Raw genomic sequence first — 16,694 nt, forward strand, 5'->3', positions numbered from 1 at the left:
TGTTTCTCAACCTCTGCAACTTTAAGATATATAAGTTCCCATAATTCCCTACCTATGCAAAATCTTGCTAGTTTGATAGTAGCCCCACCCATTGCTTTTACAGCCCAAGAAACTAGGGAGGGTCTATTCTGAGTGTTGTGGCCTGCCAGCAGTCAGAGGATATGGCAGCAGATTCAGACAGTGGGGAGATTGGGGAGGAACATGGTCAATCCTGGAGTCTGGGGAAGGCTCTGACGAGTGCTCTGCATTGGAGGCAGAGATGGGGCCAGGGCTGTCTGACAGTTATCAGCTGCCTTCAGAGTTTGACATCAGTGAGGCAGAAGAACAACTGGAGCCTGTTCCCAGTGTGCACAGAGCTGCCGGGAGAAGGGAACAGCTAAGGAACAAGGGTCGACTTGGGTGTAAGCCACAGGTGGATGGTGAATGGCCCCTCCCATAGAGAATAATGAGGAGCGAAAGGGGAGTGGAGTTTGCAGGAGACAATTAGTTCAATTCATTAGGGTGAAGATCTGTTCCTGACTTGCCAAGTATTGTCTGCTACAGAGTGGCGTTTGGAAGATATTGACCTGGCAGCTCTCCAAGCCTGATAAAGGTCTGTATTTGTGAAATTTCTTGAAAGACTGTTAGCGGGACTTTGCTGGAGAGGAATTCCCTTTACACTAAATAAAAGGGGTTTTATCGGGACGAGGAGTCGGCTTTGTGCTTTTGGGAAGCCTAGGTCAGAACATTGAGCCACCTGTCCCACCCAAATTCCTGCTGCAGGCTATACTGCTTTCTATTTGACTGCTCCCTTAGTCTCTTCACCCATCTCCCGAGGTCATTCCTATATACAATTGCAGGAATTCTGGGAGATGAAGTCCATACATCTTAAAAATTATTAAGATTGAGAAATACTGGTTTAGAGGCACCAACTTGGAGTCATATTTATGATTATATATTCAATTGTCACATAAATCATATATCCCTTATATTCAAACTACAAATTCTCTACCAAACTAATGCTATTTTTTTAAAATGATTAATTACCCCCTGCAAGCATACTTCAGGGCTTGTTTCATTTTTAAAACTGGTGTTTTTGAATAAAATAAGAGAAGGAAGAAGTAGTCCTGATGTAGTACATTATTATGTGCTGCCTGGAGTCATACAGTATGAGATAGACCATATAAGACCTGCAGCCATATTCCTTTTGGATCTTTGGCCTACCACACTTTCTATTATTCCACTATGCCTTTTCTATTGTGGGAAAATGGGAGGGTGGATTGTATGGAGTTAAATGCTATGTAGCCAAAATAAAAATCTTTTCTAGAAAGCCAAGGTCATCCTTGTCTCTGCACCTCTGCACCTGACCGGAACTGAATGGGTGGAACTGACAGCATGGCAGTAGAAGATTGGACCAGGTGATGGACTTGTGGGTATGGGGGCAAGATTGTAAACTTTCAACTGGGTGGGGAAAACCGAGAAGCTTTCAGATTCAGGTTGTCCCAGTTGTGCCAACACGACTCTCTTAATAAATTGGAACTTTGAGCAATACTTTGCCTTGGACTCTGATTTAATTTTGGATGCTATTTGGAATCCTGACAACTTATACATAAATTAAATAAATGTCCAAATATTAACATGGATAAAATAAAACACGTTTATAGACAGAGGGGTATCCTAGCAAATCTTACCCTTTCCATGCCGAATGTCCTCACCACGTATTCTGCCAGAGTCTCTGATTTCATCTGGGTAATTTTAATGTCTCCATACATCTCTGAGTCATCTGGCCAATACTTGGCGCACTTAACCTGCATGCAATAATAAACCAGATTATGGTTAAGTATGTCGTGGAGGAGATAAGCATCATCTGAAGCCACTTGGTGAAGAGGAAACCAAGAACCATCACTTACCCTTCCCACTTCTACCAGCTTTGTTATCATCACTATGCTGGAACAGTGTTCCTGCCACACCATCCGCCAAAAATCATAGACCATCTCCTGTTTGGGGCCTAGAGCACAGAGAAAAATCCTCAAAAAAGGTTGAAACAGAGATAAAGGACTTATTTAAATACCATGGCTATTTTAGCAATAGCACTTATTATAATCTTTAAACAACCCCATAATCTCTTACGGGGTGGAGTCTGGGCAACTGAATGAAGCTAGCGGAATGTTTAATGGCCAGATGCTCTTCCTGTCACCAGTATGGAGTTTTGTTCAGCAAATATATTCTCACTGTGCCCAGAGAGAAAAATGTGTGCCTCCATTTAGGATTGAACTCACAGCCTCCTGATTGTGAGGCGAGAGCTCCGCCTCTAGGCCACCGCACCACTCCAAGCACTTAGACCTATATACCACACCAAGTGCTTTACAGCACTCTCTGAGCAGTTCACAGATGTCAGCATATGGCCCTCAACAATTTGGACCCTCATTTTACTGACCTCAGAAGAATGGAAGACTGAGTCAACCTTGAGACAGCCAGGATCGAACTCCTTACTGTGGGCAGAGTTTCCCCACAATACTATATTCTAACCACTGCATCACCATGGCTTATTTTACCCAATATATAATCTCAAAGCAGTTTTGGGATATTTTCTAACGCACTGAAAAAGCTTGAACATGAAATATTTTGGGAACATCTTGGTATTCAGCACATCTTCTTGTGCTGCCTCCTTGCCATATATGTAAAAAAAAATTGGAAAGGGGGGGAAAAGGAGAAAGCATGCTAAAAAGCCATATCCAAGTAGTAGGTATGAAGGTCTTACCTTGCGTGGCTATGAAGTGGTTAGATCTTTGGTAGCCCTGTAAAGAAAAAAAATGCATTATAGGAAGGAAGGAAGGAAGGAAGGAAGGAAGGAAGGAAGGAAGGAAGGAAGGAAGGAAGGAAGGAAGGAAGGAAGGAAGGAAGGAGTTGGTTTTATCCATTTCTATATACCCCAAGGTTTGCTACTCTAAAAATTGAAACCTCTTGTTTTCTTCTTACAACAGTTATTCCAAATTCTACACACGTTTAAGGTGGGGTACAGGCAGGGAAGATAATGTTCCATTTGATTTCGGTTTAAGAAATGTAGCTCAACCAAAACATCTTCCCAACCCTAACTATCACTCGTAGCCTCCCTGTCCCACCACAGAATGGGTATTTCCAAACCGTCTTCCCAACGTACACTCTTCATAATTGTTTGTGCTGTTCACATCCAATATGTATCCCCTAGCAGTTACTTTGCAACCATCTGTCTTTCTCTTTTGTACAGAGGTAGACACTTTCTCCTCCTGACATCACACTTACAGCCAAGAGCTATTTAATGCAGCCAGAATGGGTTGCTCTGAGGTCCAATAAATACCTCATCAACTTCACCCTAGAAAAGCTGGAAGGAAATGCAGGTTGCTGTTAGGAAAGCAACGCGGGCATCTTTCTTAGGACAGCAATTTCTAGGCTGAGTCGAGTAACCAGAGGTTCTAGACCAGGAATGTCAAACTGGATTTCTTCAAGGACCGGATCAGCATTGTAGTTCTCTTCCACGGGCCAGTAGCAGGGATGGAGGGTGGTGGGGAGCATGGGGGGGGGGGGAATGGGATGGACACCACTTGCAGTACCCTGCCGGCCAAAATAGGGGACAGAGGAGCCATGCAGGACCCCTCTGCCCAGTTTTCGGCATCAATGGCCTCCTGCAGCACACTGCCAGGCAGAAAACAGGCTGAAAACGAGTCTTGAAGCCTGTTTTCAGCCTCCCTGGCCTCCAGCAGCACTCTGCTGGCCAAAAACATGGCTCGTTTTAGCCAGCAGAGGCACCACGGGTCGGTCATTTGATATCTCCAGGCTAGTCCTGCAGGCTGGATTTAAGCAAACCCCTCCCAGCCCTGATCTGGCCCATGGACTTTGAGTTTGACACCCTGTTCTAGAGCTTCTGTAAGAAACCACACCAAAAATCCTGGGCATAAGCCTTCCCCTCCTAGAGCTTCCACTATTAAGTAACAACTTGCAATGTGACAGTGGGAGAAATGATTAAATATACAGTCAGGGTGTAATTGTGTTAGCTATATGGAAAGGAGCAATATCATTTTTTTTAATCAAATAAGATTCCACCCATCTCACTCATAGTGTATATAATGATAATTCAGGATCAACTCACCACTTTAATGAGGGGGACCACTACTCTGTCATGCCAAATGCGATCTCTGACCCACAGTTGTGTACCCCTGCTCTAACAAATATTTTCAAACACAATTATGCATGCTGGGCTCCACTGGACACAGGGCTTCAACGTATGGTACTGAACCTCAAATCATCTCTCGGGAAAATGTACCCATTCATCCCAGAATACACAGGCCATTGGAATGAGTAATTAAAAGCAGAAGCAAATCACAGGTCAAAAACACTGCATGTAGCACCATGACACAGAGAAGTCATTACAATTAGTCCTTGTTTTACAACCATTCCACTTAGCAACTGTTCAGAGTTACAACAGTCCTGGAAAAAATGACTTATGACTGGTTCATTCATTCCATTCACAGTCTATTCATGACTGTCACAGCATTCCCTAGTGTCACGTGATCAAAATTTGGACACTTGGTAACTGGCATATGATGGTTGCAGAGTCCCAAGGTGATGTGATTGTTATTTGCAGCCTTCCCAGCTGGTTTCCAACAAGCACGATCAGTGGTGGGAAGCTGGATTTGCTTAGCAAGCCACACAATTCCCTCCCCTCGCTCCTCGAGTCAGTTGCCGAGTTGGCGGTGGAGTTCCCCAGGCTTATGGTTCTGGGGGATTTCAACCTGCCTACACTTGGTGAACGCTCTGATGGGGCGCAGGAGTTCATGGCTTCCATGACAGCCATGGACTTGACCCAAGTAATTCGAGGTTTGACTCATTCAGCGGGTCACACACTTGACCTTATATTTCTGTCGGAGCAGTGGAGATGTGATCTAGAGTTGAAGGGCATTAAAACTTTGCCCTTGTCATGGTCTGATCACTTCCTGCTGAGGCTTGACTTTTGGAAGCCAATCCTCCGCTGTAGGGAGGAGGAACCAATTAGGTGGTTCCGCCCCAGGCGCCTGATGGACCCAATGGGGTTTCAGACGGCGCTTGGAGAAATATCTGACACTATCGTCCACAATCTGTAATTCACTATGTGAATTACAGACATGATGAAATCCTATCGGTTGTGGTGGGATAGGGTGAGGTAGGAAAATCCCTTTGCTCCAAAATGAACAATTACGTAATCTTGACTGGAGGAGAAATGGGAAAAGAAAGAAGAACACGACATATACTTACTTCTCGGTTTATCCGAATCTTAGCAAGCCCACAGGTTTTGAGAGAAAAAGAAATCAGAGACAGACAGATTAGCCAGACAAGAGCAAAGGAAGAATAGACCCTTTAGTAAAGAGGGTGCATTAAAGAGCAACGCTGATGGGTAGAGAAGGAGCAGCAACAGGAAAGAGTGATGGGTTTAGTATGACTCATTGAACTTTCCCATTCAGAAACATTTAAAATGTACTTTTGAACGTTGTCTCCTTTTGACTATTTGCATTTTGAATCCGAAATGTGAACGCTCAATGTGACCTTTGAAAACGGAGAACTTCTAAAACATCATCCCTCTTGGATGTCAGCAGACAGGATTTTAATACTTGTTCAGCGAAACACTATCAAAGAGTAGAAAAGGATTGCATCCAGGGAAGCAAATATTTATGGTACATTAATTAATAAAATCGAATAACAAGGTAAGGGTTTATATATTGAACCCAAATGTCATTTTACGTCAAATTCAGATACCCAAACATTGACAAAACCTTCCAATATCCATGGACTTTGCAATATTTTGGACTAGTGATGGCATTCATCAATCATTTTTTTCCCCTTATTCTAGTGACAGCGTTATTTCCAAAATCAAATAATTTCTAACATTAATTCTGGGGCACAGGGTTTCCATCCATGTGCTTCTGTGACTTGATGTGGTTGTTGATATTATTTCAGTAAAGTTATTAGTGTTTTTTAATTTTTTTCATCAGGAAGAACATCGGGGAAGTCCAAGTTAATCTAAGGGTTGCTTTGGAAAACAAGCTCATCCCTTGAGACACATGAATGGTTTAATTATATACTGCATATACTTTTAATCTTCTGATTTATTCCTGCCCTGTAAAGATTTCATTCTTGTGCGAATGAACCAAAGAGGATTCCAAAAAGTCAACAGGAATAGATATAGCATGAAAAGGAGGAAGGAGTAGGAAAAGGAGAGCTTCTAAGGATGCATATATGAAACAGAGACTTGGAGTGTAACAAAAGGGAAACAACCTTCTGTATTAAACAACCAAATAAGTTTCTAAGGCAAAAAAAATGCATAACAGAAACAAGAGAAACTGACATACTTACATCAATGTAGTTGGCATTGATATAGTCAGAATTGGGATCACCAAGAAGTGGATGGAGCTTAACCCGGTGTCGGTCATCTGGAAACAAAATCAGATATGACTGTTTAGAATAGAATAGAATAGAATAGAATAGGCATAGGCATAGGCATAGGCATAGGCATAGGCATAGGCATAGGCATAGGCATAGGAATAGGAATAGGAATAGGAATAGGAATAGGAATAGGAATAGGAACAGGAACAGAATTCTTTATTGGCCAAGTGTGATTGGATACACAATGAATTTGTCTTTGGTGCTCTCAGTGTACATAAAAGGAAAAATAAGAAAAAATACATTAGTCAAGAATAATAAAATGCAACACTTAGTGATAGTCATAGGTTACTAATAAGCAATTCAAATCATACTAGGAAACAAACAAAAAATATAAATTGTAAAAATACAAGCAATGTGGTTATAGTCATAAGTGGGAGGAGATAGGTAATAGGAAGGATGAGAAGTATATTAATAGTAATACAGTCTTAGTAAATAGTTTGACAGTGTTGTGGGAATTAGTTGTTTAGCAGAGTGATGGCATTCGGGGAAAAATAGGCAGAAGAGCATTGAGACATCTTTATATACTCATATATCGAATTCAAATGGTTTCCCCTTCCTCCCTTCAATAAATTTCTATAAATTCTAGTTAGGCAGAGAGATGGGATTCAAAGACTCCATCAATAAAGTCACTTTTTACATTTTCTAGGATTTGTGAATGTTGGCTTGCCACTCAACTGTTCTTCCAAAAATCCACTGTGGAAAATTGCAACAATACTCTAATCTGACTTGCAGTCTCACACTTTGTCACTTGCTAATCCATGCAATTTGGTGTAGAAATCCCTTTAAATATATTTCTTTAATAGATTGATATCTGTCAGGCTTCAAAAAACAAGAAAGGCAGACACTGTTACTTCTAAGCAATGTCCTTTATTGTTCCTCAAGTATAGGCAGATATCTTGCCAATTTAAAGCAACTATTTGCATCTTTAAAGATATACTCTGAGAACTTATGGGAAGGAGCTATCTTGACCCAAATTATCTAAATTTGATCCTCTGGGAGGTAACATCCCTTTCTGAGAATCCAGATTATATTCCACCACAAACACTTTTCCAGGACACAACATTTGGCTTCCATTCCAAAGGTGCTTTTTCAGGAGGCAACTGGACTTTCTTGTTTTTTTCTTTTGAAGATGTATTCGTTTCTCATCCAAGGATATAGTGGGATAATGGGGAATGTAAGGACTATCCTGTCAGAGCTGAAGAAGCTTCTTGGATGAGAAGCACAACATCTTCAAAAGAAAAAGCAAGAAAGTCCAGATGCCTCCTGAAAAAGCACCTTTGGAACAAACATGACCTGGATGACTGAGAATCTCTGCAGACTTGGCTTCCATCTTATCAGGGCTTAGGTAGCAAGTAAAAACATGTTATTTTACTTGACATTTGGGCTATAATCTAGATCTAGGGTTACATACTTTATTTTTATTGAGTCGTATATCATCATGGGTTTCATTATCATCATCATCATCATCATCATCCACACACAATAGTCCTTCTCTTAAAGGTAAAGGTTCCCCTTGCACATATGTGCTAGTTGTTCCTGACTCTAGAGGGCGGTGTTCATCTCCATTTCAAAGCCAAAGAGCCAGCGCTGTCCAAAGACGTCTCAGTGGTCATGTGGCCCGCATGACTAAACACTGAAGGTGCACGGAATGTAACTGCCAAAGGTGGTTCCTATTTTTCTACTTGTGTTTTCACATGCTTTCCAACTGCTAGGTTGGCAGAAGCTGGGACAAGTAACGGGAGCTCATTCCGTTACACAGTGCGAAGGATTCGAACCGCTGAACTGCTGACCTTTCTGATAGACAAGCTCAGCGTCTTAGCCACTGAGCTACTGCGTCTCTAGTCCTTCCCTTAGCACTGGGTATATTTTCAGAAAGACCTTAATATTTCAGCAGAATTTGATGGATCTCCCCAGCCAAGTGATGGCTTCTCCTTTTTAAATGGTGTCACATTTGGCAACCTAAGGATCTCCAGTTGGTTGCATCAGTCATTGAAGCTGCAAATGCTAAGGACACAGCAGGATTCCTTTTAAGAGACTTCATAATTACCCCATAGACTTTAGAGGGAGTGCCTCTTTTGAGCTAACAGTCATACTTGGACTCACAGCAAGAGTAAGGAGAACAGGATGTGTTTGCTTCTGCTCTCCTGTAATGTACCTTTCATCAGATCTTACAGTTACACCCCCTTCAGCCAGTTTCTCTCATCCTGAAGAATCTCTCTTTCTCTCGCCCACTAATGTGTTCTGCAAAATCCATATGCTTCACTGTCAGAGCAACACAAACTGAGATGCAATGCAGCATATGTCCCCAAGAATATATACTCCCACCCAGAGAGAGAGAGAGTAGATGCATGCCAGTCTGCACTATGACTGTGGCAGAATGGAAGAGAAGGGCAGTATCAAAATGAGATGTGCCATTTTGTCCTACACACAGCAGAAAGACAAATACCCCTTGTGCTATTAGGTCAACAGCCAATCTGCTCCTTTTTAGCCCTTTCTTCCAGAAATGCTGGCTAGGGAGTGGAATAAAATTGGTGCTTGGCTTTGCCTAAGTCATTTTGAACACTTTTGCTCTCATTTTTTTTTTTGCCTCTGCGATAACATGGAATTTCAATTTGGGAAAACAGCAGATAGACAGCTATAATTAGGAGCAATAAAAATAGCCAGCGTGGCAATGAAAAAGCAGCTGCTGGAGGAGATATTTTATAGCAGAAATTCACAATAAATTGCATTCATCCTTCCGGTCCCCAGAGAGAGAGGATATCCCTGGTTACTCATTTAATTTTTTTTTTAAAAAAATGCATTGAATACCAAATGCTATCATCATTTGATGTCTCTTTTTGTCTTGCACAAGCTGAGTTACACCATGCTAAGCCATGGTTTGCTTAACCGAGTGGTATGGTCCATGGCACAACATCTTAACTTATAAATCATGGCTTAGAATGCATAGTTCGGGCAAGCGACTCTACGGTATAGTGAAATCTGCGACTTCAACCACCTGCGCCCACAAAGAGCATGTTTCATTGAAAGGAGATCATAATCAATCTCTACGCCATCTATGTTCCAACCTGAGCTTAGTGCGCAAGATAATCTGCCACAACGTCCTTCCTGTTAATGACTACTTTGACTTCAACTGCAATGACACAAGGGCTATCAATAGATACAAACTAAATGTAATCCATTCTGATCTTGATTGCAGGAAAAACGATTTCAGCAATAGAGTTCTAAACATGTGGAACACCCAACTGATCAGTTTCTCTAACCCCCAAACCTTTTACCTTAAGCTGCCTACCGTGGACCTTACACGTTTCTTAAGAGGTCCCTAAGGGGGCGTGCATAAGCACACCAGCATGCCTACCATCCCTGTCCTACTGTCCCATTTATATGTACTCCTTTTATGTATTTATGGCTATGTTTTGCTTATTTATATCCATGTATTTGTGCCATTTTTTTCATGTGTTTTCATACTTGTGATGGAAACTGGGAAATAGGCACCCTATCCTATCCCAGTGTCCCACACTCACTTTAATATTTTCACGTCATTGTTTTTGCAAATGGCATCAATACCAGATCAAACTCTAGCTGCTGCAAATTTGACAGGCCAAGATTCAGAGTAAGACTCAAACCAAATCCATACTGTGGAAACTCTGCAGAGTTTCAGGGCATTTCAACTCTCCTAGCATTAAAGGAAGGATTATTGATTTTCTTTCTTTTGTTTCTTTCTTTTAGGGAAAGGTTTTTGTCTCAGCCACTTACAGGTGGGCATGTGATCTTGTCTCCCTTTGGTCTTTTCTTTCTTCTTTGAAGCATCCCAGCCTTCAAAGAAACTCTAGGAGGAAGAGAAGAGATGTTATGTGTATCAAGTACCCTTAGGAATAAGCACACAGCATTTCCACCAGCAGTACAGATAACAATAGTTTCTCTTGAGATTAGCACCATTACACTGATTCAAAACTGGTTACCAAGTGTAGAGTTCATTTGATAGACTGATGCTTGCATGCCTACATCCAGACTATGCACAGCTTCAAAAGAGAGGGCAGCTATTAAGAACTAAAGTTGCAAAGGATTCATCATGTTAGACCATATCTATATACTGTATATAAAAGGCAAATACCACTCACACATCACAAAATCTCCAGAACTGTAAAGCCTACAAACCTGAAATTTGCCAGATATGTTCCTTTTGGTTTCTAGGTGCTCGCAAGAAAGAATTTTTCGAAATGGCCATCAGATCATTAGTATTTCTTATACAGTAATTAACGCGCTCTGATGCTAAGGAGTTCTACTCCCCCACCCCACCTGAAAAGAACTCTGTGCCAACTGCCAGTTGCTTCACATTCCGTTACCTCAGTTCAAATTGGCAGACGTTGCACTCCTTCACTCAGGAGCGCTCTGGGACTCCTTACAGTATTAAACATCAGTACCTCACCAAAATGTCTACACCTTCCACTTATGGAACTGCTTCTGGACTCAAGACAGTGGGAGAGATATTCCCTTATGTGTTTCAGTCACCGACCACCACTGAGGCAACGTATTGTGAACCGAATTTCTCCTGCATAGCCTGATCACATAGTTTCGTCGTGAAGCACAGCTATTCTTTATATATTACAGTAGCAGATGTCTCCCAATCTCAATGCTGGGAAGAGAACAGCCCATTTTTTATGGAAGGAAAGGTGTGGAGGAAAAGGCCCAAAGTCTATAACCTTGGTAAGACCATACTTAGAGTATTGCATATTTAAAAAAAAAGTTGAGACTCTAGAAAGAGTGCCGAGAAGAGCAACAAAGATGATCAGAGGACTGGAGATGAAAACATATGAAGAACAGTTGCAGGAACTGGGTAGGTCCAGTTTAATGAAAAGAAGGACTAGGAGAGACATAATAGCAGTCTTCCAATATCTCAGGGGCTTCCACAAAGAAGAGAAGGGTCAACCTATTCTCCAAAGCACCTGAGGGCAGAACAAGAAGCAATGGGTGGAAACTAATCAAGGAGAGAACCAACCTAGAACTAAGGAGAAATTTCCTGACAATTAGAATTATTAATCCGTGGAATGGCTTGTCTTCAGAAGCCGTGGATGCTCAATCATTGGAGGTTTTTAAGAACAGATTGGGCAATCATTTGTCTGAAATGATAGAGGGTTTCCTGCTTGAGCAGAGGGTTGGACTAGAAGACCTCCAAGTTCCCTTCCAAGCCTGCTATTCTGCTATTTTTGTTCTTTATTTCTGCTGCAGACATCTACGAAGGACTTCATTTTAGGGTTCTGCTTCTTGCTATTGTTAATTGAGAAGTCGTGTCCAACCCATCGCGACCCCATCGACAACATTCCTCCAGACCTTCCTGTCCTTTACCATCCCCCGGAGTACATTTAAGCTCACACCTACTGCTTCGGTGACTCCATCCAGCCACCTCATTCTCTTGTTGTCCCCTTCTTCTTTTGCTTCTGCTTCTACTTGTGGGCAATTAAGCAATCTGCTTAGCTCAGTTACGATAGTGAGCACGTGTTGTACGCATGTTGCTGGGTAAAGAAGAGTTTGGAGAGCAGAGGTTTACTGCCGCGTGTTAAGTCTAACAGGTACTTCACTCAAGGATGCTTTTATCAGAAGACCTTCTTGAAGCTGCGTTACAAGTGACACAGGTCTCTGTGTTAAAAGGCAAAGTGAGCTCCGACAGATCTTCAGATTCCAGAAGAGGCTACTTTTTAGCGGAAATGCCTCTCCTGGTGCTCTCAGAAAAGTTTTCGCACTGGTGCAGCACATGCTTATAAGCCTCTTCCACAATTCCTGGCCATGCACATGAGACCTCAAAAATATGCCTTCAAAACACATCAATAACCAATTTCGTTGTATACATGGTGTATGAAGGCTATCCTCTACATCAGTGGTCTCCAACCTTGGCAACTTTAAGACTTGTGGACTTCAACTCTCAGAGTTCCTCAGCCAGCTTTGCTGGCTGAGGAATTCTGGGAGTTGAAGTCCACAAGTCTTAAAGTTGCCAAGGTTGGAGACCACTGCTCTACATCATTGATGCACCCACGGAGGTAAACTGTATCACCTCCACAGAGCAAAGCAAAGCACAGTCGTTTTGCAGAGGTCTGCAGTGAGTCCTTGACTTATGGACACCGTGGGAGCCAGAATTTCCATTGTTAAGCAAGGCCAAGTGATTTGTGCCCAGTTCTACGAACCTTTTGCCTTTGATAAGCGGATTACACCTCCGTGTTAGACTATTATAGGAACAAGCCGTACTGACAGAGATAGTAATATCCAAATACCATCTTACAGTTAGTGGTCAAGACAACATTAAGACCCTCTGTTAAAAATATACTGATCTCCCAAAGCTAACCCACACTATTTAAATTGGTTAAATGTCACCCCACTGCAGAAGGAATGTCACAAGACATAAGCACTATATCAAAAATTGCCTGGAAATGATTTAATGGAAGAGAAGTTATCCAAAATTAATCAAGCCTTGCTAAAATAGGATTTTTAAAAAAAGAAAGAAAGAAAGAAAAAGAGGAGAGACCTCTATAAAATAAATAAGAATGGAACCAATATCCCATTCTCTTCTCATTGCCTGTACCACAGGAAAAATACGTTGCACACCAACAGGAGATCCCAGTGATTACTGGCTATTCCCCTGGGTACCATTAAGAGAGAAACTTTGGGCATTGTTCCACAGTCCCGTAACCTGGAGGAATTAACCAAGGAACTGTGATGTCTCCTTCCCACTATTTGAGCCCCTCTGGAGAAATTAAGATTTCAAGTACAACTAAAGTTTAGCTCTCAGGTACGTTCAAAGTCTTTTTACCTGTTATATCAAAGGGAATGAAAATGTGCTAGAAGGGCAAATGGGGGTGGGGTAGAGAAACCAGGGCACAGAATGCTTGATGGTTACAGAGATGAGGCTGGCTCCTGGGGCATCTTCCGCAGGATCTCCTTCAACCCTGGCAGTGCCCTGGGATACCTCGCTGACTGAGCGCAGCAGAGAAAGACATTTATCTGAAATTTAAATCATAGGGCACACAACAAGGAACTGCGTCAGGGAGAATGCACGCCTCTGTTATGACCTACTACCACTTAGTTTCAATGTGCGGAATTTCAATCACTCTTTCACAATGACTTTTCCCTGGTGGCACTGGGTTTCTTTAACCGCACAATTACTGTAACAGTCAGGAATGATGGGAGTGCAGTGCAGTAGCCTCTGGAAGGCCATCCCATCCTTATGACTGAAGAACTACAGTTTTTACCACATCCCCTGAGTCTGTCTTCCTTCCTTCCTTCCTTCCTTCCTTCCTTCCTTCCTTCCTTCCTTCCTTCCTTCCTTCCTTCCTTCCTTCTCCCCCTCCCTCCCCGCTCTCTCTCCCTCTCTCTCTTTTCTAATCACCAACTGAAAGTGGCAAACATGTCCAACATACCTTTCTCCTTCTATTTTTCCCAATGAGCTTTTGAGGTGAGTTAGACTGAGAGAAAGTGAGTGACTGGCCCAAGATGACCCAGTTGGCTTTGGTGGCTAAGGCAGGACTAGAACTCTCTGTCACCCGGCTTCTAGCCGGGTGCCTTAACCTCTATAACCTTTTTTCCCTCTGGTGCCCAAAGCACACACTCACTCTCATGCTGTGGTGCGCGCATGCGTCCCCATGCCCATGATTCAATACCCCTCCAGCACATCCCACCCCCCTGCACATCCATGTGTGACCCCTGCAAACCCCACACTCCATGCGCATACACGTGTGACACCCCCCCATGCTTGCTCTGCACATGCACAAACAACCCCCCCTCTTTTGGCCTCCCATCCCAAAACAGCACTGAGAGGAGGGGAAAGCCTCTCAACTCAAAACAATGCTTGGGGGGGGGGATCTCTGGAGATCTGGGAAGGCACGGGGTGGAGAAAGTGAGGAGAAAGGTATGCCCACACGTCTCCCATCTGCAGGGCAAACTTGAAAATCAGCTGGTCAGTGGGAGACATGTGTGCTGGGCTCACATGCCCACAGAGAGGGCTCCATGTGCCACCTGTAGCATGGGTGCCATAGGTTCTCCATCCTGGCTCTAGACCAAACTGGCTCTCTTCATTAACCAAAAGGTAGACAAGAGAAACATACACCTTTGTAGAAAAATGATGAAATATGTCCACTTCCGTCAACCCAAAGATTGTCTGCTCTTGGTCATTGTCACAACACAGCTAGGTCTATTGCTTAATTGCCCACAAGGTAGAAGCAGAAACGAAACCCTTTAGAAATGTTTGCACCAGGTTTTAAATCTAGATCCTTTCCCCCACCACCACACAAACTTTCCGTTCAATAAAACATTGGGCTATTCACTTCCCAGTGTTGAGGTCGGACTGGATTCCTGGGCTTTTGGATATCACCACCTCTTACCCTTACAGTATAATGTTTAGATATGCATTCCAGTTTTTTTTAAAAAAAAAATTCTTTTATTTCATAAGCAGGTTCCATTGATGCTGGTGTGATATCATAGAAACGCCTCCTGCTGAAAGTAACAGAGTAAAAATGGAAGAAAATAATGTGTTTCATTCCCTGTTTCTTATTTCTGAGTGCTTTTCGAACAACTGGTTTGGGAAATGCATAACAGCTTTTCAATTACTGTATTTTAACCACCCCAGGTTTGTCAGAGTAGCCCAGACCAGTAATCCTGGAGAAGAAGGTGTTAAGACAGCAATTTTATGCAACCAAGAAATGCAGTTTGTGACAACATCTTGAAATGGAGTAGCAGAAAATCCTCTGTCTGGATACAGAAGAAGAGACAGTGATGGTGGCTTCAGGAGGACACAATGTCCTTTCGGCCTCATCCTACCCATGAGATATTCTGGGTATCGTGTCATGGTGGCTTTGGACTGCTTGTATCCTTTCCAAAGTCAGCAGTGGGACACAGAATCCAACAAAAGGAAGATTTCTCCAGAAAAAGCAGATGACAGAGAAGGAGGCTTCACCCAAGAGAGAACGTACTAAGGTGGCAGGCTGAACTGAAGTAGGCCTCAAGCCTGAACCAAACTGGGGTTTCACGATATTAAGCTTCAATTGTTCATATAGAAATTGCAAGGTTTGCTTTTAGGACATAGTGCAGTTAGACACAGATTAGAAGGAAGTTTGCACATGAAATATGCTGAAGTGAAGCATATATTTTAGCCCATCTGCTGGCTTGGCTGTTAATCTGTTTGGTAGACACATATTGTTAGTTCCTCAAAATACGAGCTATGCATGTCCGTTAGCTGACCCATGTATTATCACATCCTGTAGAAATACTTTCTGTAACTCAAGGGCAAATCTTGAGGGGTGTTTCCAAAACTAACAGATGGCTTTGGCTGGAAGTGATAAACTATGTAAGGAAGTTCCTGGATTTCACTCAGTGTTCAAGCCATTTATTCTTTGCTATGAACCTGCGCAAATAAACTTTTCCTTCTCTGAAGAGCTGGCTTGTATGTCCCGTCTTTTCTACAACATACTGTTATTAATTCTTGCAAGCATGTCAAAAACCTTCTTTCATATTTTTCCATTCTAACCATTTTCCTTCCATTGAATTGGGGGGGGGGAGCGGTTTTTTTTAAAAAAATGTTTTTCCTAAATTGAACCAAATTCCATCTACATTATATGAGGTGGAATGCATGGGAAGTGAATGGAGAGAGGGAGTGAGCTTTCTTACTTTTGTGTCTTTTCTCACCTCATATTCTTGCTTGAAGCCGTACCCTTCTGCTGTTTTCATTTGATTGATGTGCTGGAGAAGATCGGCCACTCGGACAGCAGGGTGAAGCTGTCCAGTGTGATAGGGGGAGCCTTTGCGTCCACACGGCCTTCGAGGGGACCCCCCTAATAGGCTGCTGGACTCGTTGACGATGTTGGAACGTTGATCACCTAGAAAAGAAAGAATACAACATCATATAAACACAAAGCAATAGATTCTCAGAAGAACAGGAATCGACCACAATCCATCTATTTTTTTTTCTTTTGGTATTGTTTCATTTTTCCAGTTTTTTGCAAATACGATTCTAGCTGCTGTTAAAATGTTTACAATCAAATATTTTAAGTTTGTTATAGATTTCTGGTATAATTCCCAATAAAAAAATATCTGGTTTAAGATCTATGTATTTGTGTATCATTTTCTCCAACCACATGTGAATTTTAGTTCAGTATCTTTTAGCTTCAATACAAGTCCGCCACATGTGGTAATATGAGCCTGGTGTCTGATGACATTTCCAACACTTTTCTGATTTATTCTTGGACATTCTTGCAATTCTCGTTGGGGGTAGATACCACCTG

At 42.3% G+C, this 16,694-nt stretch overlaps 1 protein-coding gene across 1 annotated transcript in view; it reads right to left on the reverse strand.

Annotated features, from left to right (window-relative positions):
- The window catches only part of PTPRU (protein tyrosine phosphatase receptor type U), a 422,700-nt gene that overhangs the window by 53,211 nt on the left and 352,795 nt on the right, over window positions 1–16,694 (reverse strand). Inside the window, exons 16-21 of the mRNA XM_087727684.1 lie at window positions 16,099–16,289; window positions 10,186–10,258; window positions 6,343–6,419; window positions 2,741–2,777; window positions 1,890–1,987; window positions 1,671–1,787 (exon numbers count right to left, since the gene is read on the reverse strand). Coding sequence (XP_087583810.1) covers window positions 1,671–1,787; window positions 1,890–1,987; window positions 2,741–2,777; window positions 6,343–6,419; window positions 10,186–10,258; window positions 16,099–16,289 — 593 coding nt within the window. The remainder of the gene's footprint in view (window positions 1–1,670; window positions 1,788–1,889; window positions 1,988–2,740; window positions 2,778–6,342; window positions 6,420–10,185; window positions 10,259–16,098; window positions 16,290–16,694) is intronic.

This window comes from Thamnophis sirtalis, unplaced genomic scaffold (assembly GCF_051295495.1).
Source record: "Thamnophis sirtalis isolate CommonGarterSnake01/CBP01778 unplaced genomic scaffold, rThaSir2_p1.2 scaffold_13, whole genome shotgun sequence".
In the NCBI taxonomy this organism is placed as follows: Eukaryota; Metazoa; Chordata; class Lepidosauria; order Squamata; family Natricidae; genus Thamnophis; species Thamnophis sirtalis.